The sequence below is a fragment of the Carcharhinus amblyrhynchos genome, chromosome 17, assembly GCF_965287045.1.
Source record: "Carcharhinus amblyrhynchos chromosome 17, sCarAmb.v2.hapA, whole genome shotgun sequence".
Classification (NCBI taxonomy): domain Eukaryota; kingdom Metazoa; phylum Chordata; class Chondrichthyes; order Carcharhiniformes; family Carcharhinidae; genus Carcharhinus; species Carcharhinus amblyrhynchos.
Window position 1 is genome coordinate 30,906,894 of NC_137340.1, and position 24,509 is coordinate 30,931,402.

At 42.5% G+C, this 24,509-nt stretch overlaps 1 protein-coding gene across 12 annotated transcripts in view; it reads right to left on the reverse strand.

Moving 5' to 3' along the window:
* Positions 1-7,984: 7,984 nt before the first annotated feature.
* The window catches only part of LOC145354415 (uncharacterized), a 266,934-nt gene continuing 250,409 nt past the window's right edge, over positions 7,985-24,509 (reverse strand). For all 12 annotated transcript variants that reach the window (XM_080205707.1, XM_080205705.1, XM_080205706.1 and 9 more), the window contains 4 exons: positions 15,236-15,396; positions 11,934-12,040; positions 9,766-9,886; positions 7,985-8,561 (listed from right to left, as the gene is read on the reverse strand). In XM_080205707.1, coding sequence (XP_080061833.1) covers positions 8,496-8,561; positions 9,766-9,886; positions 11,934-12,040; positions 15,236-15,396 — 455 coding nt within the window. In that variant the 3' untranslated portion in view covers positions 7,985-8,495. The remainder of the gene's footprint in view (positions 8,562-9,765; positions 9,887-11,933; positions 12,041-15,235; positions 15,397-24,509) is intronic.

Here is a 24,509-nt window from a genome sequence, read left to right on the forward strand (position 1 = left end):
GTTGATGGGTTTTTGATAAGCGAGGGGATAAAGGGTTATGAGGAGAGGGCGGGAATGTGGAACTGAGCCACGACAGATCAGCCATGATCTTATTGAATGACGGGGCAGGCTCGAAGGGCTAGATGGCCTACTCCTGCTCCTATTTCTTATGTTCTTATGTTCTTATGTTCTAAATCCAGAATCTGGGTTTTACACCATTCGCTTTATGATTTCTTTCTTTTGACTGCTGTTCAAAACTGCTTTAATTCTCAATTCCCAGACTCTATTAAAATGACATCAAACTTTTGATTTATCTCTGAAACAGAGATGGATTTATGGTTTGTGGGGCCCTGTGCTCACCTTTATTTCTGGCTTTCCCAAACCTGTTCACTCTCATCCCATGGAATGCCAAAGTGGAAGTTGCAAAAATAGACAAACTGATCACTGCTTTAGTGCTTTTTAACTTGTAAAAACATGCCTGTATGAATAATTGCCAAATTGAAATTCAAGCTAACTCTGCCCTCATACACTCTCTCCCTCCCTGCATGTTTGTAACCCTGGCTAATCCCCTCACACACTCTCCTCCCTTACACACACTCACACTCTTCCCCCTCGTTATATATTTAAAAGGATTGCAGACCCCACCATCCTCTCACAGTCTCCCCCCACCCCTCACACTCTCAAAATCTCACTCATCTTGCTCACCTGGGGTCGTAAAGACAACCTCCTGCTTCACTTGTCATCTCTTCGTGGCTGAGGCTTGTTTCGGGCTGCCATGCCTCACTCATAAGAACATAAGAACATAAGAAATAGGAGCAGGAGTAGGCCATCTAGCCCTTCGAGCCTGCCCCGCCATTCAATAAGATCATGGCTGATCTGTCGTGGCTCAGTTCCACTTTCCCGCCCTCTCCCCATAACCCTTAATCCCCTCTCTTATCAAGAACCCATCAACCCGCTTCTTAAAAATATTTAGCGAGGCAGCCTCCACCACTTCAACGGGCAGAGAATTCCAGAGATTCACCACCCTTTGAGTGAAGAAGTTCCTCCTCAACTCCGTTCTAAACCGCCTCCCCTTTATCTTGAGGCTGTGCCCCCAGTCCTACTGTCTTTTTTGAGCGGGAAGAGTCTTTCCACCTCTATCCTATCCATCCCATTCATCATCTTATACGTCTCAATGAGATCTCCCCTCATTCTTCTAAACTCTAACGAGTACAAGCCTAGTTTATTCAGCCTCTCCTCATAGCTCAATCCCCTCAACTCCGGTATCAGCCTAGTAAACCTCCTCTGCACTCCCTCCAGGGTCAAAATATCCTTGCGCAGGTGCGGCGCCCAAAACTGCACACAGTACTCCAGCTGCGGCCTCACCAATGCCCTATACAGCTCCTCACTGTTGTTGGCCTGTCCTCAGCCCTGGGTTGGGTGGCCCGCTCATCTCACCTGCTGCTCTCCTCAGTGGCTGACCTCAGCTCGCGGTGGCTTTGGATACTTCTCACCTCACTGTTGCTGGCCTGCTCTGGGTTGAATTGCAACCCTGCGAGCCTTTCGCGAAAACGGTAAAACATCAGCAGATTCTGTTTCTCCCTCCTTGCCAAGTCACTCTCTTCATTCCTCAGGTGCATGTGCCTCAAGTTAATCATGTATACGGTGTTTTCCCAGTCTTCACACTCACCAATCCGAGTCCGATTTCACTCTGCATTGCTTTCAGCGGAGTAATGAGGCTGTGAATGGATTCCAGTGCACCCCATTGGTCAGGACCCTGTGCCTAGGCGCGGTGTACTTCATTGTAAGTCCATCTCTGCTCTTAAGTCTGCTGTCCCACTTTAGATCTGGTGACTGCAATTGTCTCTTTAACTCAGAACACTTTCCTTATTCTTCCTTGAATTCATAGAATCCCTACAGCGTCAGCCCATCAAGTTTGCACCAACAATAATCCCCAGCCCTGCACCACCCCCCTCCCCCCCCCTCCCTCCCCCTCCCCCCTCCCCCTCCCTCCCCCCCCCCTCCCCCTCCCTCTCCCTCCCCCCCCCCTCCCTCCCCCTCCCCCCCCCTCCCCCTCCCCCCCTCCCCCTCCCTCTCCCTCCCCCCCCCCTCCCTCCCCCTCCCCCCCCCTCCCCCTCCCCCCCTCCCCCTCCCCCCCCCATCCCCCTCCCCCCCCCCATCCCCGTACCCCAGGTCTTTACCCTACTAATCCTGCACATCTTCGGGCTGTGGGAGGAAATCCACGCAGACACAGGGAGAATGTGCAGACTCCGCAGTGTCACCCGAGGCCAGAATTGAAGCCGGGTCCCTGGCGCTGTGAGGCAGCAGTGCTAACCATTGTGCCAGTGTGATGCTTGGAGGGGAATTTGCAGCTAGTGATGTTCGCTTACTGCTATTGTCAGTCTAGGTAGCAGACATTGGATTTGTGAGGTGGTGTCAAAGAATTCTTGGTAAATTGGTGCAGTGCATCTTATTGATTGTACACCCTGCTGCCACTGTGCTCCAGTGGTGGAGGGGATGAATATTTCAGGTGGTGGGTGGGCTGTCAGTCAGGCAGACTGCATTGTTCTGGATGGTGTTGAGCTTCTTGAGTGTTGTTGGAGCTGCACTAATCCAGACAAATACAGAGTATCTAATCACTCTCCTGATTTGTGCCACTTAGCACAAAACACCTAGCATAAAACACCTAGCATCTGACCTACTCCTGTAGACATTGACTGGGATTCTCTCACCTTCCCAGTAGTTCCGAGTAATTCTGAGTCAGTGTGGTGCATGGCTTAGAATCACTGAATCCCTACAGTGCAGAAGGAGCCTGCATTGACAACAATCCACCCAGGTCCGTGCTGCCCATTCTTCTGAATCATCTTCTGAACAATATCCTGGTCTCTGTTCTCTTGACTTCAGTCATTTTAAAACATTCTGACACAATTCCCTGACTATCTGACAGTACTGGGTCTTTGAGAAGCCTGCCTCTTTGCAGCTCCCGTCCTGTACAGTCTTTCTTCTGGCAGAGTTAAGAGATGTTCACTTGCCAGTGCACTGTCTCCAATTGCTCTGGCTGCTGGTTAGAACTAAGAGCAAAGGCAATCGCTCCCTCTAGAAAGTGACCCCCTGTTGCTAAGTAAGGTTTATCCTTCTTAGGGTTTTACTTACTTTTCACACTGCACTAAGCACTAAAGAATCACAGCTGGAATTGAAACCAACCCCCACACATATAAACAAACACCTTTATCCAGCATGAACTGAACTATAGATTCCCCTCCTTCTACAGAAACCCACTTAAAGTCACACCTCATTCCTAATCTTTATCAACAAAAATAAATCCCTTAAAATTACCTTTATTTTTCTAACACCGGTCTTCCCATTATTATTCCTCTTCCTCCTCCAAAGAGGTCGAATATTTGTTGTTCAGAACCACTCCCATTCTGAAAGCCCAGATAGGTGTACATTAAATAACAGATCTGTCTAGGCTTTAGAATCTCATCCTCAGCATCCAGATTGCTTGCTCAGTTACAACTCCTGTACACGTGTGCCTTCACTTATGCCTTTACTGATTGTCAGTGTCTGTGAACCTCATGGGTATCACCAGTCAGGACTTCTCCACGGAGCCATCCATTAACTCTGTTTTGAGGTGTGAATACATGTGGAAGACTTCATTGGAGCAGGATAAATCCATAAGGCAACTCCTTTGAAATCTGATACAACATGCAGGACGATCTTTCAATGGTTGCAGAGCAGCTGAACACTGACCAGGTGGAATCTCTGTCAATTGAAAATGCTCTTAGAATCATCAAATCCTACAGTGCAAAGGGGGCCATTCAGCCCATTGAGTGTGCACTGACCACAATTCCACCCAGGCCCTATCCCCATATTTAGCTAGTCCCCCAGACACTAAAGGGCAATTTTAGCATGGCCAATCCACCTAACCCACACATCTTTAGAGTGTGTGAGGAAACTGGAGCACCCAGAGGAAACCCACGCAGACACAGGGAGAATGTGCAAACTCCACACAGACAGTGACCCAAGCCGGGAATCGAACCTAGGTCCCTGGTACTGTGAGGCAGCAGTGCTAACCACTGTGCCACCGTGTCTCTCTCGGGCAATGGTTCATTGCTATCTTTTGAGATCCTTTGGAACATAGGAATGACTGTAAGCAATATGGTAATTATGCTGGGTTTAATCAGAGTTTAAAACAGAATATAAACACTAGTTATACAAAAAAAAACAACTGCAACAACCATGACAAGTGGTGAATACTCTGATCCAGATCAGCCAAATTAGCTGGTATGTGCCATTCTTCCCTTTAATTTTCCCATGCTCTTACTTGGTGCCTTGTTTCTTCCTGAAGATCTGTGGAACTACCCATCAGTATTAGACAAAAGACAACTTGAACCCACTCAACTTCTTCTACGCATCACCTACTGCACTGGTGCCTTTCCAAATGCTTGTCTTTAGCCCCTTTTCCAGGGTTGGAGCTGATGTTCCATGTTGACAGGTGTCCTACTGAGATTTCCCTTTAAAACAATATGCCAGTAGTAAATCAGACCCTTTGTTTAAACCATAGAGAAAAGCTTACTTTTGTCAAACGCTTGAAGCATGCTAAGGATTGTTACTCTGTGATCATTTTTGTGCTACTTCCCTGGGTTTCCTCATTCTTTTGGAACACAGTGGTCAGAACTTTACTGGCACACCCAAGGCCAATGGAGAGTGCCGTTCTGTGAGCCTCGGAGCGGGCATGCTGGTAAAATCAGGGCCAATAGCTTTCAAATTCATTCAGTCAACATTCCATTGTTTGATTTAACAGACCAAAACAGTATTTATGCTAAGAATTTTTCATAGACTAGTCAATCCAATCAAACCACTCCACTTTATCAAGTTATTTTACCAAAGGAGGATTCATGGTGTTCACAATAGTAGTTTCTATTTTCGCACACAGGTCAATTTACACATTTTAGCTAAACAAGCTTAAAGGACAATGATGTGACCATAAATATGCATCAGGCACAGGTGTAGGCCATTCAGCCCCTCAAGCCTGCTCATCCATTTGATAAGATTATGGATGATCTGATTGTGGCCTCGACTCCACTTTCTTGTCAGTACCCCATAACTCTTGACTCTCTAGTCGATCAAGAAGCTGTCTAACTTAGCTTTGAATATGTCCAATGACCAGCCTCTATCATTTCTGAAGAAGCAATTTCTAAGGGCTAATAACCCTCAAAGAAAAATTGCCTCCTTATCTCCATCTTAAAAGGGAGACCTCTTATTTTTAAACGGTGTTACCTAGCTCTAGCTATTATTATTACTAAGGGGATCTTGGATTGCTGCCAATAAGACAACCCCAGAATCCCAGGATCGCAGTGTGACCCAGGCTACAGGTACATAATATGGGGGAAGGGAGTTATGGGTGTGAGGGTTATTGTGAGAGCAAGAGGTATTAGGGAATTGGAAACAAGGACAGAGGGATGGCTCTCAGCAGGCAACTCCCTTACTGATATCCAGCCCTTCAATCAAGCACTGATCGAGTGCTTTGATCAAGAGACTCACTCCACTAAGGTGACAAGGACTTGCACAGATTTACCCACTGTGCACGTCACGTGATAGGCCCACATGCAGCTGGGATGAGATCCAAGGGGTCATTAGTTGACCTTTTGGGGGCGTCAATGGTGGCAGGACAAGAAAGTAGACCATAGATCTTCCAACCCAGAACATAATTTGGGCAGAGGCGGAAAAGCAGCAGAGTTCAGGTTTGCCACCATCCTGCCGAAGTATCTGCTCTTCTCTCCTCCAAACTCACCACCACTGAGTGTGGAAGATTTTGCCCATCATCTGCTGATGCAGCATTCTTGGGTTCTTCATTTTTCTGCACTTGGGAAATGATTATATATCAAATTATTTATTCTACATGTTTTCAGTAAAACAAAACTACAGCATCAGCTTAATCCTTTACCTTATTTCAAATCCAATATTGTCTTTGTATATTCTGCGCACATTCCTAATTCTTGGTACAGTTGATTTATTTAAGTGCACACTCCTTTAAGTTTTTACTTTGGCACTGTGCAAAGTAAAAACACAGTAAGCACAGTGGTTGCTGCAGGGTTGTGTGGCCAACAGGGAACATTGTTGCTCAGGGATTGTGACAAGAATGCAATGCTCCCTGGACTCGGAAGAATGCAGTCAGAGTAATCAATGTGAGCATCTGCCCATTCTGACTGGTCTGATCAGTAGTGGAATTAGATGAGAGGTGTTTCTCATCTATCAGTGCAGATTCATGGGCCAAAGGTCCTCTTCTGCACTATATGTTTCTATGGAATGTGCCAAAATGCCAACCCCTCAAACATGGCAGCGATCACCTGTGAGATGCACTTTTGGGCAGTAAATTGTGAGATTCTACAATTGTCACCAGTAAGTCACAGGGAGGGAACCAGAGGTAAAGAAATGAAGGCTGACAAGCTGTCCAATGACAATGTATGCCCACCTAATTCACCTTGAAGGAGATCTTGCAATTGTCAGTGACCGGCTGACAGGGAAGTCTCAGCCCCCTGGCGCACTAGCGTTCGGTCAGCTCATGCTTTGCCTCTGCACCCTGTGTTAGAGGGTATCACCTCCTCCAAGCTGGAGCTCTACGCTTATCCCCTTTGTCCTGGGAAATGGCACATGGCTGAGGACTAGACTGCTGCTATCGGTGCTGCTTCCAATGGCTCTTTGGAGGTCCAAGGTAACTCCCATGTGGATCTGAAGGTTGGGAAGCACAGCAAACTTCAATGTGATAAAAAAAAAACTGCCCTTAAAGTTTTGGAAATTAATTCCAAAGCAATGAAGGCACACTTTCAGAACACTCTCAGACATGTTAGCTGAAATTTAATTTACAGAAGCAGTTGCAAAACAAAAATCACATTGCTTGCTTGCAGTACCAGATTTTCCAAGGCGTAAGCAATTATTGGTTGTGAAGTCAAAACTCTGATATGTGTCAATGTACCAGCAAGTGTGTGCTGTGAAAATTACATTGTTAAGCTAAGTGCCTTATTACTGATAGGTAATGATTATTGGCCCAACCTCGAAAAGAGTTTAAAATGGACACAACTGGAACAATTGCTGTGGGGAAATCATATTGAGTTTGTATCTGTGTCAAGTTGAATGCAGAACAAACTTGCTGAAGGTAAAAGTCAAGTTCCTGTATTATTCCTTCATTACATACTCTCATATAATATTAACACTGTCAGTCTCTCCACAGATGAATTGGAACTTTTATGAATATAGATTACTACTGCCCCGCAATCCAACCCATAAATATAACAGTGCAATGTCTAATCCCTGTTTTTTTCTGGGAACACAACACATTTCTGAGACAGTGGGCCTAACTCCGTTCAGGTGAATGGATTTTGAGTGAGTTAAAATCTCACCATTCTCCAAGTTTGATGGTAAATGTATTTTTTTTTAAACCACAACCACTCGCTCCCCCCGCCCCCTTCCCAAACTTTACCCCTTCCCAGTGCCTCTGTCATTGACTGCTCTGTGTCATTCTCCCTTTATCATGCTTTTATCTTTATCATGCTTTTGAGTGAGCATAACAGTGGTGACATTTAAGAGGCATGTTGGCAGGTACAAGAACAGGTAGGAAATAGAGAAATATAGACCACATAGAGACAAAAAAGGTTTTTAGTTTAGAGAAGTGTCATGTGTTGATGCAAGCTTGGTGGGCCAAAGGACCAGTTCTTCTGCTTTACTGTTCTTTGTTCTTAATAATGTTGACCCTGGTTTGGCTTTACGGCACTTCTTAGTTCACAGAGCCAAATTGCGTCCAATACCTACATTACTATGTGAGTCATGTGTTGCTACGATGGTGTTGTCCCAAAGGATTAACTACCTATGAGATGGGTGTAGGTGGAAGAGAGAACAGAACTAATGTCAGTCAGCATGGACAACTATCATAGTTTTTGAGCATCCCTACTCAAACACAACAAAAAAAATTTCCCAAGTCTGAAAAGTTGCAGTAATCTCAACCACCGATTTAAAAAAAACACAGAAATTGTGATTTTAAACTAAATTTTATTTACAATAGAGAACTTCATTGACACACATGCATTTTTACAAATCCATAATGCAGATCAAGTCTAGATTCTTAAGGCTTCACTGAAAATTGGCAAGACTTTTCTTGCACTAATGTAATGTACAGTAAATTGAAACTTTGAAGACACAATACATGGGGACCCTTAAAAAGAAATAAAGAAACAAAAAAAAAAATCAATCTCAATATCTAATGCAGCTCATCTAATCATTAAACAACCAATCTCCCTGATACAGGAACTCATGTCACTCGTTGTGTGCCATACTACAATACAGCAGACAGTAAAAGGAAAATTTCCACGGGCCATTTGAATGCTACGCATATTAAACAGGCCCCAGTGGAAAGCAGAATAGTGCATTGAAAATGTGGTAAAATCCTCCAATGTCCACACAGGTCAGCCAATATTACTGCACCACTGGCTTTATTGCACTCAGAATTTTTTTCCCCCTATTTAAAAAAAAATTAGGCAACATTAACTCTTCCCCATTTTGGCAATCAGTTCATCACAGATTTTTGTCAGTTCTTCTACTTCCTTGTTCTGAAAAGAAATGAAAACACATTGAATGTACACTTTAGTGCTACTTTTAAATTACCACCCTGATGAAGACACATGCAAGCACAATAAAACAATCATATTTCTTTTCTGCTGTTCTCAGAAAATCTATGCTGTTTTCATTGCAGAGAGATGAAAAGAACAGGTCAAAAAGTCTCTGCCTTTGAGCACCGACAAATAGGAATTTCGCAGATCTGGCACCACGTTACATCTGCTCCATGGTCGCTGCTTGAAATGGAGATTTAGAAACTTCTGTGAACAAGCTGGGTTTGTGGTTAATTAAAAAAAACAAGACTCCAAACAAAACAAAATGGGGAGTACTTGTAAATATATCCCTAATAAGCAGATTGGCCATGATAAATGGACCCTTCGTGTCAGAGGAACTAGCAGGATAAATACGTGGGGTTACAGGATAGGGCCTGGGTGGGATTGTTGTTGGTGCAGACTCGATGGACCAAATGGCCTCCTTCTGCTGTGTAGGAATTCTACGTATGGAGAGATACAGATCAGTTTTCAGTCAGAAATTTCTGACTAAGATTTCTGACTGTTCTGCATTAGTCACATTTTAGCAGAGAATTGTACCCCAGACAGTACCGCACGCAGTAGGCTCCTGACTACCTGTGGGCCACCCCACGAGGGGTAGGATTTTACGGCTATTCCTGTCAACGGAATCTTCTGATCCTGCCGATGGCAATCCCCAGTTCTCCGGTGGCAGAGGGTGCATTCAACGAGAAATGGGTTTTTGCAATGAAAATGTAGTTCTATTTTTAAGAAAAAAGGACCAATGCTGAAATTTCCTTTCACATGTAACTTTGTAAAGTTATATCATTGATGCCAGGAATGTGGGAAGAAGTGAGGCTGAAAGCTGATGATTCGTAGGCTGATAGCCAGGATACCTAAAGATAAATCAGCTCACCATATTTTAATTAACATTCACAGATCCCTTTGTGCTGTATAATATTAACTATAGATTTCAGTAAAAACCAGGAATAGAAATATAACGTGGAAATGCAAATATGGCTGTCTATATCTATAACTGTAGCAACCAACTGGGATCCAGCTAGATTTGAACATCGTAAAGCTCTGACAGCTGCAGAAATTACATTTCAAACTACCGTTCAAAGATTCTGAAAGTATCTGATTTTTCTGACATTGAAAAGACACTCGCTCCTGACACAGAATTAATTACCTTCTGTTCTAAGGTTCGCTCCAGTGACTCGACTTTCATCTGTTCTTTCCGCAAACTGGCCTGAAAGGCGGCCTGCTCTGATTTGGACTTGGCTCGTACTTGGGCAATCTCGGAATTAGCCCTGAAATTCAAATGATTTTTCATTGAATGCAAGTGTCAATATTTTAAAAATATTCATCACATGCTAACTCCAAGTCATTCCTATATAGACAATGAATAACGCTTTAATAGTAAAAAAATGTTGATCTTCTCCAGTGTTTGATGGAAGTTAACTCAAACTTATGCAGCAAAGAATATTAATTTGTTGCACCATGATTGGTGAAAGACAAAACACTGAAGATTTGCTGTGGGCTGTTAGGCTACAAAATGCATTTCATCATTTATATACATTTGGTATTATTGCTGTTAAGATATCTGAATACAAGAGATTCAACTGTAGAATCATAATTAATTGATGTAAAGATGGGGGGTGGGGGGCATTTTGTGCCTTTGTATTCTGTGCACGCAAATGGTGACTTGGCTACACACAAAATCCCACAAGAATTGGGAAACAAAATTCTTGCCAGCGTGATCTCATTTCTCGATTTTCCCACCCCTTGCTGGTGACATAATGAGGTCACAGTCCTGAAAGGGTGAGAAGCTAATTTCAATAAATTAACATCTTAATATATGCTTCACAGTCACATGATCCCATCTCACTAAATATTCTGAACTCACCTACATGATGTCACATCAGCTAGTTAACTACAGGAATCAGTCAAAAAGAACCTGCCAGGGATGCCAAGGAATGTTTAATGCCCAGGGAGAGAGGGACATGCTCTGACGCAACCCCTCCCAGCATAGATTGGCATTGCTCCAGCAGCAAGTGCCAAATAATCTGGTCTGAAAACTCAGGTCTCCAAAGATGTGTGGGTTAGGTTTGATTGGCCATGATAAATTGACTGTTGGTATCAGGGGAATTAGCAGGATAAATATGTGGTGTTACAGGATAGGGCCTGGGTGAGATTGATGTTGGTGCAGGCTCAATGGGCCAAATGGCCTCCTTCTGCTCTGTAGAGATTCTATGATTCTACGTATCTGGAGAGATATAGACCAGTTTTCAGTCAGAAACTGACACTTTAATAAATTTTGATAAAATTCCACTCAATACTTATCACACTTGTTTCCAATGTTACACAGATGAGGGGAAAAATCAAAACGAAATACAAAAATGCAAATTCCTCTTAATGTCAGACTATACGTACATCATTGCCGGCACCCAACTTCTTAATCTTCACCTCTAGCATGTACATTTTCATCTATTGCACAAAAGGTGGTTCAATTGTGTTTATTGATGCCAAATTGGTTATGTATTTTCTACTGGTTTCAACTGTTATAAAGTACCCCCACTATAGTACAAAATAAAAACAGGAAGAGAATTTTGTCAGAGACAAACTATTATTCACCTGATAGATGGGGCTGAATTTTCATTCCGGGGTTTGTCCATCAGGACAAACTGCAAGTTGAGAACCACAAGTGGTGGTTCCAGACAATTTCCAAGGAGATGGTCATTTAGAAGGCTGCATGTGGGGGAGATCTGTCCACACAAGGAGGGAATGGCTGGATGGCCAAAAGGCTGCCCTGCAGCACTGAAAGAGGCAGCAGCTGCTGACATGGGGGGGTCAAGATGGAAGTGGCCTCTGATGAATTTTTCAAAGATTAAAAATAAAAGTGGCACCAGCTGCCGCTCCGGAGGAGTCAACTCCCCCACAGGGCAGCCTGAAGCTGCAGCTGCGGATCTTCACTGATGCCAGTGATGAGGTGGGGTGGGATGAATGTTAAATTAATCAAGGCATTGATTCCTCTCCCACTCCCTAACCTATTTTCAGGAAGTCGCTTCAATTCAGGGCCAAAGTCCAGCCACTAACAGGGCACCTACCTAGAAATTCCAGATGGTTTTTGGCAAGTATCCTCAATGGCAATTTAGTTTGGCAAATTGACTCCCAGCTGCAGCAACCTCAATAATAAATGATTGGAGACGGGACCAAGGCAGAAGACCAACACGCTGGCCAATAATGGGAAATTGCAGACTTTCCCACCTCTATCCCATTAACCCTGTTTCTCTCCCCACGCATATTGCCTGACCTGCGTATTCCCAGAATTTTAATTTTAGAACAAAGAGCATTTACTTGTCAAGTTTCTCCTCCGCATGGATTTTCAGAGCGTGGTACCGCTGTTCTTCTTTCTTTACTCGGGCCAGGTACTCTTGGGCACATTTCTTCAACACTTCCTCATTCTGCCAAAGAAAATGAAGTAACTGCCTTGAAGATCAGAAAAGATACAAGAAAACACGCTTCCTAAAGGTAGCCTTTTAGGCAGACCTTGAAAATTAACTCCTTTCAGCGCCACTCTGGATATTGGTTATGGATGTTGCTCTGAGTGTGCTGCTCAGAGGAAATATACACTTCAGTCAGAAATCACAGGCAATATCATTAGCCTGCAGGAAAGCAAAATATATTGACTTTGGTATCACATCTGGTAGTTTGCAACCTCTAAAGTAATGATTTCATAAATACAAACTTGGGCATTCACAGTAGTCTGGATTTTGCCTACAGCAGCAAACGAGTGCCGTTTGTCATCCATTGCTCTAACAGCTGCTCACAGAATTTCTGCTGACTCTTCCAGAATGTAGTTATTATACAGACACAGGGGAAGCTACAGCATATCCTTTCCACTGATCAGATTAAATAATCTTTACTGAGACACAGAGGGCGAGATTTTAACCCATTCAACAGCCAGCCACTTGCACAGCAATAAAATCAGTCTGCAGAGTTGAATTTAGAAAGCATTAAAATATTTAATCCAAAGTCAAAACATTTACAGAAAGCAAAATAAAGAGAAGGAAAGATAATTGCTTCCATTTTAATGCAAGAAGCCTGTCTGGTAAGGCAGAGCATTAATCAGTAAATGGGAATATGTTATTGTTGTAATCAATTATGTTATGTAATATACGTTATGGTTGAAAGAAGAGCAGGACTGGCAACTCAACATTTCAGGATATAGAAGTTTCGGGCGTGATGGGGGGCAGGGGGGATGTAACAAGGAGGAAACATTGCATTATTAGTAAAAGAGACCATCACTGCAGTAATGTGTGGGGCTGTCCAAGGCTGTTTAAATGAGGCCATAGGGATGGAGCTCAGAAATACAAAAGGGACATTTTGCTAGATGTATACTATGGGCCTCCCAATGGTCAGAGGGAGATAGTGGAGCAGATATGCAGGCAAATCACAAAGAGGTGCGAGAGAAATAGGGTTATGGTGGTAAGGGATTTCACCTTTGCCAATGTTACCTGGAATCGCCCTAGTGTGAAGAGATTAGAAGGGGTGGAATTTTTAAAGTGTATCCAGGAGAGCCTTTTGTGCCAGTAGATAGACAGTCCTACTAGGGATGGTGCAGTGCTAGACTGAATCCTAGGGAATGAAGCCAGGCAATTGGTTGAAGTATCATTGAACGAGCATTTTGGGGAAAGTGACCACAACTCTGCAGGTTTCAAACTTATTATGGAAAGGGATGAGGATAATCCAGAAATCATTAGACAGGAACTGGCAACTGTAGACTGGGAGCAGCTTAAAATGCCAAGACATAGTAGACTATGATCCAAGTGCTGGTAAATGGGATTTGAATAGATTGGAACTTGATGGTCAGCATAGACTTGGTGGGCCCATGCGTCTGTTTCTGTGTTGTACTCTATTGGTGGAATTGTCTGAACATAAGAACATAAGAACATAAGAAATAGGAGCAGGAGTAGGCCATCTGGCCCTTCGAGCCTGCCCCGCCATTCAATAAGATCATGGCTGATCTGTCGTGGCTCAGTTCCACTTTCCCGCCCTCTCCCCATAACCCTTAATCCCCTCTCTTATCAAAAACCCATCAACCCGCTTCTTAAAAATATTTAGCGAGGCAGCCTCCACCACTTCAACGGGCAGAGAATTCCAGAGATTCACCACCCTTTGAGTGAAGAAGTTCCTCCTCAACTCCGTTCTGAACCGCCCCCCCTCTATCTTGAGGCTGTGCCTCTGGGCTCCCTGCCACATGTTTCTTGACAGTGGGAGGGAGTGCACTGTTCGCTGACAGCAGGATTCTCTGGTCCTGCCATTGTCAATAAACTCCAAGAGGAGAGGAACAGAGAGGAGCTGCAGGGCTTGTCCTACCTCACAGTATTTTGACCTGCATTACTATTGACTTTGTTTTCAACTCTATTGAGTTGAGAAATTGGTTTTTACTCTCATGATTAATTCAGAAGAGCAGGTTTCTACTTCCCTTTTTCTTCTTATTTTATTGTTAATTTTCATTTGAAGGTTCCAGGTTGCAATAGTTTCCATCAGCAAGGCTTCTAGCTACACCTGGGACAAGAACTGGTGCCACCCAGCAGGGAGGGAGAGATGGGGGGGTGGGGTTTTTGGGAAGAGTGATGGGATAACAGACCCCTGTCTGAAGACAATAGCAGCTAACCTGCTATTACTATCTGTAAAGACTTGTACTCTAATCAGTATTCTGTAAACTGTGTGTGCCTTTATATGCCCTATTTCTGAACAGAACTCTCCACTCACCTGACGAAGGAACAGCATGTTCCGAAAACTTGTGGCGTTTACTATCAAATAAACCTGTTGGACTTTAACCTGGTGTTGTGAGACTTACTGTGTTTACCTCAGTCCAATGCCAGCATCTCCACATAGTGCCTTGACGAACAGGGGAATTATCCTGAATGTCCTGGCCAATATTTATCTCTCCTCCATCAATATCACTAAAGCAGCAGATTTTCTAGTTACAACACATTGCTGTGTGGAACCTTGCTACATGCAAATTGGCTGCCTTGTTTCCTACATTATAACAGTAGCTACACTTCAAAAGTACTTCATACACTGCAAAGTGCTTTGGACATCTCTCCTCAATAATAGTAAACACTGATAGCCACACTATTATCCTTACCACAGACTCTGGGCAACTGATATCACATTGGGGGAATTAAATAAATTGCGTTTAAAGTGTTTTCATGTGAAATCTACAAGCTAAGAAGTTTTCTCCAGGTATCTGCAGTGTATATAGCCTTCTACACAAGCAAGATTTTTGCTAAAATGCAGCAGCCTTCAGTATGTCAAACATATCTTACGTTTTTCTTTTAAGATGCAATAAACTAAGTTGGCTGTACTGTGTTACTGTCAATAAACAACCATGTGGCTATGGGTAGCATCGGATGCTGTAGTTGCAGCAGTAATCCAAATCACAGGCATTAGCCTAAAGATTAAATACCACTAGTTTTGTGTGCAGCTGGAACAGTGCAGTGGGAAGACAGAGAAATGAAAAGTTCCATCTTATAGTTTTTTTCCCAAATACCTTGTTGCAGGAACAATTGCCACCTTGATGCTTAGCTTGAGATAAATATTTTTTTCTTGGAATTGGATGGGAAAAATCCATTCTTAAATTAACCTACCTTTCGGAACCCCTCCAACACTTCCTTCATCTTCTCATATCTCCTGAAGAGGTCTGCTAAAGATTTCTCTACAGAATTCAGATCAGACAACGCCTGATCCTTTTCCATTATTAGCTGTTGTACTGTGTGATGGGACATGGACTTTTCCCTGTGATCATCCTCTGTGGAGAAGAAAATCCAGGTTACAAGTTATGCTAATTCTGAAGTTTATCTCCATACATTTTTGGTAACAGAACATCGAGTGACAAATATACAGCAATCTGTTTATCCCTTGTTCCAAATTTATTAATCTTACAATTTCAAAGCATAAAATTGGAATACTGTACATTTATAGACAAAAATATAAATGTTCCTCTCCGCATTATTTCCTAACATATTCTTTAGATGCTGAATCCTCTAATTGTATGCCATGTAACTCAAAATTACATTTAATCTGATAATCATCAGGTGATTGAAATAGGGGATACAAGTGCATTAAATCACAAGGAAAGAAAGAAGATGCTGAAAACGTAATGTTATTTAAACCACAGAAAGCAAATGAACAGGGAATTACTCGGTAGGCAGACAAATCATACATCATCTTCAGCATGAGGAGGCTAAATCATGAAGCCTAGTTGTGACACTAATTAATAAACTTAAAACTTAAGTCAACAACTCTTATCAAGAAAGATCTGGTTAAAAATTGGTTTGCACCATATTTTGGACTCACAATCATCACTTGCAAACTTTCCATCCTGTTAAGGTGGAGGTAGCCAGCGTGCAAATTCACTAATGTAAGGTTTAGCGCCACCCATACTGCTGGCTACCTCAGTGCTCAAAATGGAAGCAAGAAGCATCATGCGCTAATTGCTTGTGTTCTTAAAGGCAGCCAGGCCCTCTTCAAGAGAAGCTGCACTGCATTCCAGAGGCCCTCAAGAATGGGACTCGTAAGGGATTGGGAGGAGGTAGACAGTGAGGTTAATTCTGAATGTTTGGTCATGAGGAACTGGCAACAGTGGCACATAAAATCTTACTCAGATGACCGAGGTCTTCACAACATCTTCATCCTTTATTCTTCCATGGGATGTGGGCATCGCTGGCAAGGCCAGAATTTGTTGCCCATTCCTTGAACTGAATGGCTTGCAAGAACATTTCAGAGGACAGTTAACCACATTGCTGTGGGTCTAGTCATGTAGGACAAAGTGGGTAAGAATGGCAATTTCCTTCCCAAAAGGACATTAGTGAGGCAGATGTATTTGTACAACAATCAATGATAGTTTCATGCTTACCACCACAGAGACAGGTTTTATATTCCAGATTTATTAATTGAATTTAGATTCCATCAGCAGCCATGGTGGCATTTGAACCCACATCCTCAGTGCATTAGCCCAAACCTCTGGATTACTAGTTCATTGCTTCACCACTAGTCTACCCCTTATCCTCTGCAATATCAACCTCTCAGGTTGCTCAATACATCACACCACCAGCATTCATCTAACATAGAAATACTCCACTATATCACATTTACCAATGAACAAAGAAGAAGGAACAAATAAAATTCCAGCACAGGAACAGGTCCTTCGGCCCTCCAAACCTGCACTGACCATGCTGCCTGACATAATTAAAACCCCCTACCCTTCCAGGGACCATATCCCTCTATTCCCATCCTTTTCATGTACCTGTTAAGACGCCCCTTAAAAGTCACTACCGTATCCGCTTCCATTACCTCTCCTGACAACGACTTCCAATCACCCACTGTTCTCTGCGTAAAAAATCTGCCTCATACATCTCCTTTAAACCTTGCCTCTCGTGCCTGAAACTTATGCCCCCTAGTAATTGACTCTTCCACCCTGGGAAAAAGGTTCTGACTATCCACTCTGTCCATGCCTCTCAATCTTGCAGATTTCTATCAGGTCTCCCCTCAACCTCTGTCGCTCCAATGAGAACAAACCAAGTTTCTCCAACCTCTCCTCATAGCTAATGCCCTCCATACCAGACAACATCCTGGTAAATCTTTTCTGTATCCTCTCCAAAGCCTCCACATCCTTCTGGTAGTGTGGCAACTATATTCCAAGTGCGGCCTAACTAAAGTTCTATAAAGCTGCAACATGACTTGACAATTTTTAAACTCAATCCCCGACCGATGAAGACAAGCATGCCATATGCCTTCTTGACTACCTTTTCCACCTGGATTGCCACGTTCAGTGACCTCTGTACCTGTACACCCAGATCCCTTTGTCTATCAATACTCCTAAGGGTTCTACCCATTTCTTGCCGCCTACATTTATCTCCAGCTATTCAGCAGTGGCAGGCGTACTTCAAAACCAAACTCTTCCCAGAGACAGAATGTATAAAACCTGTTCATCCGGTTGCAGAGAAAAACCTCTGCTCCTGAAAATAGTACAACACAAAGGCATACAGCCCAAACATGAACTTGACATGGGAACATACAGCATATAAGAACATAGTATTTAGGAGATGGTGTAGGCCATTGGGGAGCAGGCCATACTGCATGATGGAGACCATCCTCTGCAAAAGAAAGAAAGGGTTGGGCCAAGTGCCCTTGAAAAGGCAACAGCAAGAACATCACACCACTTTGCGAGTATTTATTATAGCCAACATCAAAAACTGGGACTGAAGTTCCACCTCCACGTTTCAGTATCAAATAAAGGCTTCAAAAAACAGCAGGAAAAAAGCCTCACACAATGTTCATGCCTGTCTCTCCCAGACAATGATATTGCCCGTTTGTCTGTCCTTTCTGTAGAGAAGTGGAAATGCAGAGTTAATGTAAATATACGGAACTAGAATTTTTGGAACAGGAATTATAGTCCTTTTACTATTGTGGCTAGGAGCCAAATCAACCATTTGGGTGACTCCTGCTCTGCAGTGCAAAATTGGAAATTTGTAGCCCTCACTCAATTATTCCCATGGTATCTGCAGGTCAAAAGGGTTAAAGCAGAATCCTGCAGTTATGTTTCCATTGATACAGAAAGAGCTGGTGAAAATAAATTAATACTGAGCATCTTAAGTGACTTTTCCACCTTAACCCAGGCCAACTGCAGCATCTCCAGCTGAGATCAGATCGTTCAACACTGGTGGAATCAAATGTAGGTCTTTCCTTGCCTGCATGGTTCAACAACTCAATGCCTTAATCAGTGGGCCCATTGGAGGAAATCATAATATATTTAAAAGCAAATCCTGTCACTTGTACAAAAAACCTCTAATGGCTTTCTTAGCTCCAAAAGCATCATTTCAGTTAACCCTGCAGTAGAGCAACATTGCCACAAGCAAAGGGAGAAACAGAATGAACAAGAACAAAGAACAGTACAGCACAGGAACAGGCCCTTCGGCCCTCCAAATCTGTGCCAGTCACATTGTCCTATCTAGACCAAGCACTTGTATCCCTCTATTCCCATCTGTTCATGTGTCTATCCAGATAAGTCTTAAATGTGGCTCACATATCTGTGTCAACCACTCACTTGGCAGTGCATCCAAGGCCCCTACCACCCTCTGTGTAAATAACTTCTCCTGCAAATCTCTACTGAACCTTTCTCCCCTTACCTTGAACTTGTGCCCCTTTGTAATTGTCATTTCTGCACTGGGAAAAAGTTTCCAACTGTTTATCCTATCCATACCCCTCATAATTTTATGAGCTTCTATCAGGTCACCCCTCAGCCTGCATCTTTCCAGGGAGAACAATCCCAGTTTATTCAATCTCTCCTCATAACCTATACCCTCCATACCAGGCAACATTGTAGTAAACCTTTTTTGCACTCTCTTTAAAGCCTCCAAGTCCTTCTAGTAGTATGGTGACCAGAATTGGACCCAGTATGCCAAATGTGGCCTAACCAATGTTTTATATAACTGTAACATAATTTGCCATCGTATATATTTGATGCTTGTCCGATGAAGGTAAACATGCCATATGCTTTCTTCACTTTTCCACCCATGCTGCCACTTTTAAGGATCTGTAGACCTGCAGGCCCAGATCTTTGTGTGTCTATTTCCTGATGGTGCTGCCATTTATTTATTTATTTTATAACTCCCACCTGAATTGATCTACCAAAATGCATCACCTCGCATTTGTCCGGATTAAATTTCATCTGCCGTTTCTCTGCCCAACGTTTTAGCCTATCTATATCCTGCTGTTTGCATTGGATGAGATAGATCCTCTGCAACTTCTTTCCCCACTCACTGCTGTTAAATTAAAACTTGCAATTTAAGTGTCTTACCACAAAGCTGAACATTTTAATCAACAGAACTAGATTTCCAACATCATTGCTCAGTTTCCCTCCATAGATGCCTGAGCCTGAATCGTTCCAGCACTCTGTTTTTACTTCAGATTTTACCCTCATATTTCAGATTTCCAGCATCTGCAGTATTTTGATTTTGGAGCAGCTGGGTTGTTTAAAAGCTCTATTTGATTATGGGAATTGTTCAAGGGCACCTAATTTATCCAAATCTTTGCACTTGCAGCAATCACCAAGGTCAAAATTATGAAACGTCCATTCTTAACAAAATTGCATGGAGCTGCGACATGTCCATAATCCATCGAGTACACCAGTGAAAAAGACCATCACAGCACGCAGCATGAAGTCTCTCAATACAGCATGAAGCCATCTGCTGGCTACACAACAACAAATACTTCATTATCAGATTCTTAAATCAAATTTTCAAACCTGGGATATTATTTTTAGCATTTGCTAAAATGGAACTCCACTGCAGTATCAGTAATTTGTACGTGATTTCACAAATTGCATTCTAAGCACACACATTTGTACGACCCACATAAACTAACACATTTTAAATACATGCTGTTGTATGTAACCCCTCTGGCATCTAATCAATCTTCTCAATGGGTAGTCTGTCGACAGTTTCAGAGGTTATTTGGAAATATCACGTGGACTGTGTTTTTCCCCCTTACCTTTGGCTAAATTCCTTGTGAAGAAAATTTGTCAGGCCAGGTCATGAAATTTAAATAAGCAGCTGACAAACCATTTTATGCTCTTTTAGAATGACATAATTAGCACACAGCATTGTACATTAAAAATAAAATGGATGGCGGGAGCACAGGCTGGCATTGCCAAGGTGCCAATGCCCATGGGGTTCCCCCCCACCACACAACTCTCTGGATGGCCCTGATTGCCCCCCCGCCACTTCACTCCAGCGGGGTTGGACCGCTAGCTCCCCGAAAGTGGGGAGCTACTGTAAGCACTGCTGGAGTGAAATACTCTGATGGGGAGGGAGGATGCTAGCTGGCTCAGAGACTTCAGTCCCGGTCCTGCTAATTACATTGAAATTGTATTAAAATGACCATGTTACTGGCCTTTGCGCCTCCCCACCAATTTCCAAAGCAGAGCAGGCACCGCTGGAAATCCAATGCTGGGAGATGCTAGTGAACCCCGCAAATAAGCCAATGAGAGAATCTTGTAGCCCAGCGCAGCCAGATGGGAGATTCATGGCTTATATATTTCAATCAAGTCACCTCTTACTCTTCTAAACTCCAGCAGATACAAGCCCAACCTGCCCAACCTTTCCTCATAAGAAAACCCGCTCTTTCCCGGTATTAGGTCAGTAAACTGAACTACTTCTAATGCATTTGCATCTTTCCTTAAATAAGGAGACCAAAATCATATACAGTAATTCAGATGTGGTCTCACCAGTGCTCTGGACAACCGAAACATTACCTCTCCACTTTTAGATAGAATGTTATTAATTATTGTAAGAGGAATTACTTGCTGGACCTGCTTACTAACCTTTTGGAATTCATGCAATAGGACACCCTGATCCCTCTGTACCTCAGAGCTCTGCAATGCCCCACCATTTAGATAATATACTTCCTTTTTATTCTTCCTGCGAAAATGCACAATTTGAGATTTACCCATATTACTCTCCACTTCCCAGCACTTGCTAAATCTAAGTCACCTTGTTGCCTCCTTATGCCAACAACTTACTTTGCTGCCTATCTTTGTATCATCAGCAAATTTAGCAACAATGCCTTCAGTTCCTTTATCCAAGTCACTTAACAGATTAGGCGATTAACTGAAGAAAGGGAATTAAGGAAACAGGAAAGGAAAAAATAGCAGAAGCTTCCAAGCAAATTTTCCACAAGAAAAGGATGTTTTTAAAAAATAGACACTAAGAAAGGAAGTAGTGCCTTGAATAGATAGGCAAACGGTTTCCTCTGCTTTAAACAAAAGAAAAGTATGGACTAGTCAGTTAATAAGCCTCATTTTTCACTATTCATAGCTTGCTTGCAATCTGGACAGTAAATCTATACGGCAAAGCAAACAACAACCAACAACTTGACAAGTTCACCATCCCCCCCTTGACATTTATTTTCAAATATTATGTTTTGTTTCAGTCACCATCGTGCGTTCAGTGGAGGTTATGTTGGTCAAACCCTGTTAATTGCTGCAAACAAAATGTTGCTCAGGAAGTAAAAAAATTACCTCCTGCAAAAAGCAAACTGTACGAGTATTGTTGTAATTCCCTCCAATCGTGAGATGGAAGTGAGCAGAATTGGCAGAAGTCACTTAAGTGTGTGGAACCCCAGCTGGATTTTGTTTTATATCTTAGGATTTGAATTGTTTAGTTCCACAGAATTTATGTCTGAGGTAAATCCAGTGTCCTGTATTTTGTAGCATTCCAATCCCCAAAGCAGACTCAATAACACAAGCCCTGTCTAATTAAAATAGGCTGCCAAGGTGCTCACTGAATAGAGGTCAATGGAGAATAAGAAAATGACAAGAAGATGCAAGTTGTCCTTATGCACCTCAAGATGTCTGGGTAGATTGTGTCCACCTTTCTCCGTTTCAGAATGGTATTTTGTTTTGGATTTACCAAAGTTTCTGCCACCAAGCTTGCAGTGGTGTTTCATGAATACCATGCTGACTCAGCTCACCCAACTTTGGTGAGGCTGCTTTTCCTTTTGGACAGACTTACGAAAGCCGGTATGGTTAACTTCAAATCTTCTAGTAAGAAACTAGTTACAAAGGTCTCAGGGTGATGTACAGAATACAGTCTGCGCTAAACAAAATAGGAAAGTAAAAAAAAATCTGCTTTTCACAAGATCGTGGCTGGAATTTTCTAGCTGTTCAGACCCCACTACCAATGCCAATGAGGACAAAGGATTTGGTGCTCAGCCGGACATTCCTGACTGCGAACAAGGCTGGAGTATCCAGCCCCATATCAGTATGATCACAGAGTTGGTTAATGGCACAATGGGACAGCTCGAGGTAGATGAGTGGTGTTGTGAAATGGAACAACATTCACAGAATTACAGGTAGAATGGAATTGTGCCTCAAAACAGTATAACACACAAACAAAACATAAAATTCCTGAAAATTATTCAGCATATTAATATGAAAATACATCAGTATAATTATGCATTAGTGCTGCAAGTCACATTTTCTGCATCAATAAATTTGCAGGAAAGGTTTCTGTTTCACACTGTACTAAACAATGGCCTTCATAAATCATTCCATTGCCAACTTACTGCATCACCCTTTGAATTTTTACTGACATTTTTCATGATTTAAGTTCATAAGTCACATGGCAATAACTTTATCGAGCCCTGAGTTATCTTTCAAAAGATTTATTTGAGAAGAATCAAAAGAAGTAAAGAAATCAAGGCAAAGAAACAAACAAAATAGGAGTTGGCAATTTGGCCCTTCAAGCTATTCATTATGATCATGGCTGATCATCTAACTCAATAACCTGTTGCCGCTTTCCCCCCATATGCTTTGATCCCTTTAACCCCACAAAATTCCTTGTAAATATTGATGTTTTAACCTCAGCTGCTCTCTGTGGTAGCAAATTCTATAAGCTGACCACTCTCTGGGTGAAGAAATGTCTCCTCATCTCAGTCCAAATTGGTTTATCCCATATCCTTGGACCATGACTCCTGGTTCTGTACTCTGTCATCAGGAATATCCTTCTTGCAACAACTCTGTCTACACCTGTTAGAACTTTATAGGTTTTCCATGCGATCCCCCTTATTCTTCTAAACTTCAACAAATATAATCCTAAACAACTAAATCTCTCCTAAATACATCAATCCTGCCATCTCTCCATAGCAAGAACACCCTTCATCAGAAACCAAATCTGCACAAAATATTCCAGGTTGGTCTCACCTAGGCCCTGTATGACTCCAGCAAAATATCCCTGCTCCTGTACTCACTATTCCTCTCGCTATGTAGGCCATCATACCATTTTCCTTCTTTACCGCCTGCTACACCTGCATGCTTACTTTCAGCGACCGGTGTACAAGGACACCAAGGTCTCCTTTCACATTCCCCTTTCTCAATCTATAACCATTCAGAAAATAATCTGTCTTCTTGTTTTTGCTGCCAAAGTTGATAACTTCACATTTATCCGTATGATACTGCATCTGCCATGCATTTGCCCACTTAATCAACTTGTCCAAATCACACTGAAGCATCTCTGCATCCTCCTCACAGCTCACCCTCCCACCTAGCTTTGTGCCAGCTGCAAATTTGGAGATATTACATTTAGTTCCCTCATCTAAATCATTAATGTACATTGTAAACAGTTGGGGTCCTAGCACTGATCCCTGTGGTACCACACTAGTCACTGCCTGCCACACAGAAAAGAATCAGAGTATTCCTACCCTTTGTTTCCTGTCTGCCAATCAGTTTTCTATCCATCTCAATACGCCAAACCCAATGTCATGCCCTTTAATTTTACAAGCTAATCTCTTATGTGGGGCCTTGTCGAAAGTCTTCTGACAGTCCAACTAAACAACATCCACTTCTCCCCTTCATCAACTCAATGACTTACATCCTCAAACAATTCCAGTAGGTTTGTCAAGTATCATTTCTATTCCATAAATCCATGCTGACTCTGTCCGATCCTCAAACTGTTTTGCAAGTACTCTGCTACTAAATCTTTTATAACGGACTCTAAATTTTTCCCACTACTGACAACAGGCTGACTGGTCTATAATTCCCTGTTTTCTCTCCACCTCCTTTTTCAATAGTGGGGTTACATTAGCTACCCTCCAATCCATTGAAACTGCTGTAGAGTATGTAGAACCTTTTTTCCATTCGCTAATTTTAAATAAAAAGTACATGTAAATATAAAATACACTCCCCAGAAGTGAATTTAGACAAAATGAAGCAAAAATAAGCCAACAATTTGTATTGTATAAAGTTACAGATAATAGACCTGCACACGAAAATTAACTATGCTATAATATGGAATGTGGAAAGCTAGCCCAGTACTCTATACATAGCAGGATTTGGAAAAATGTAAATGAGCAGAGGGATTTTGG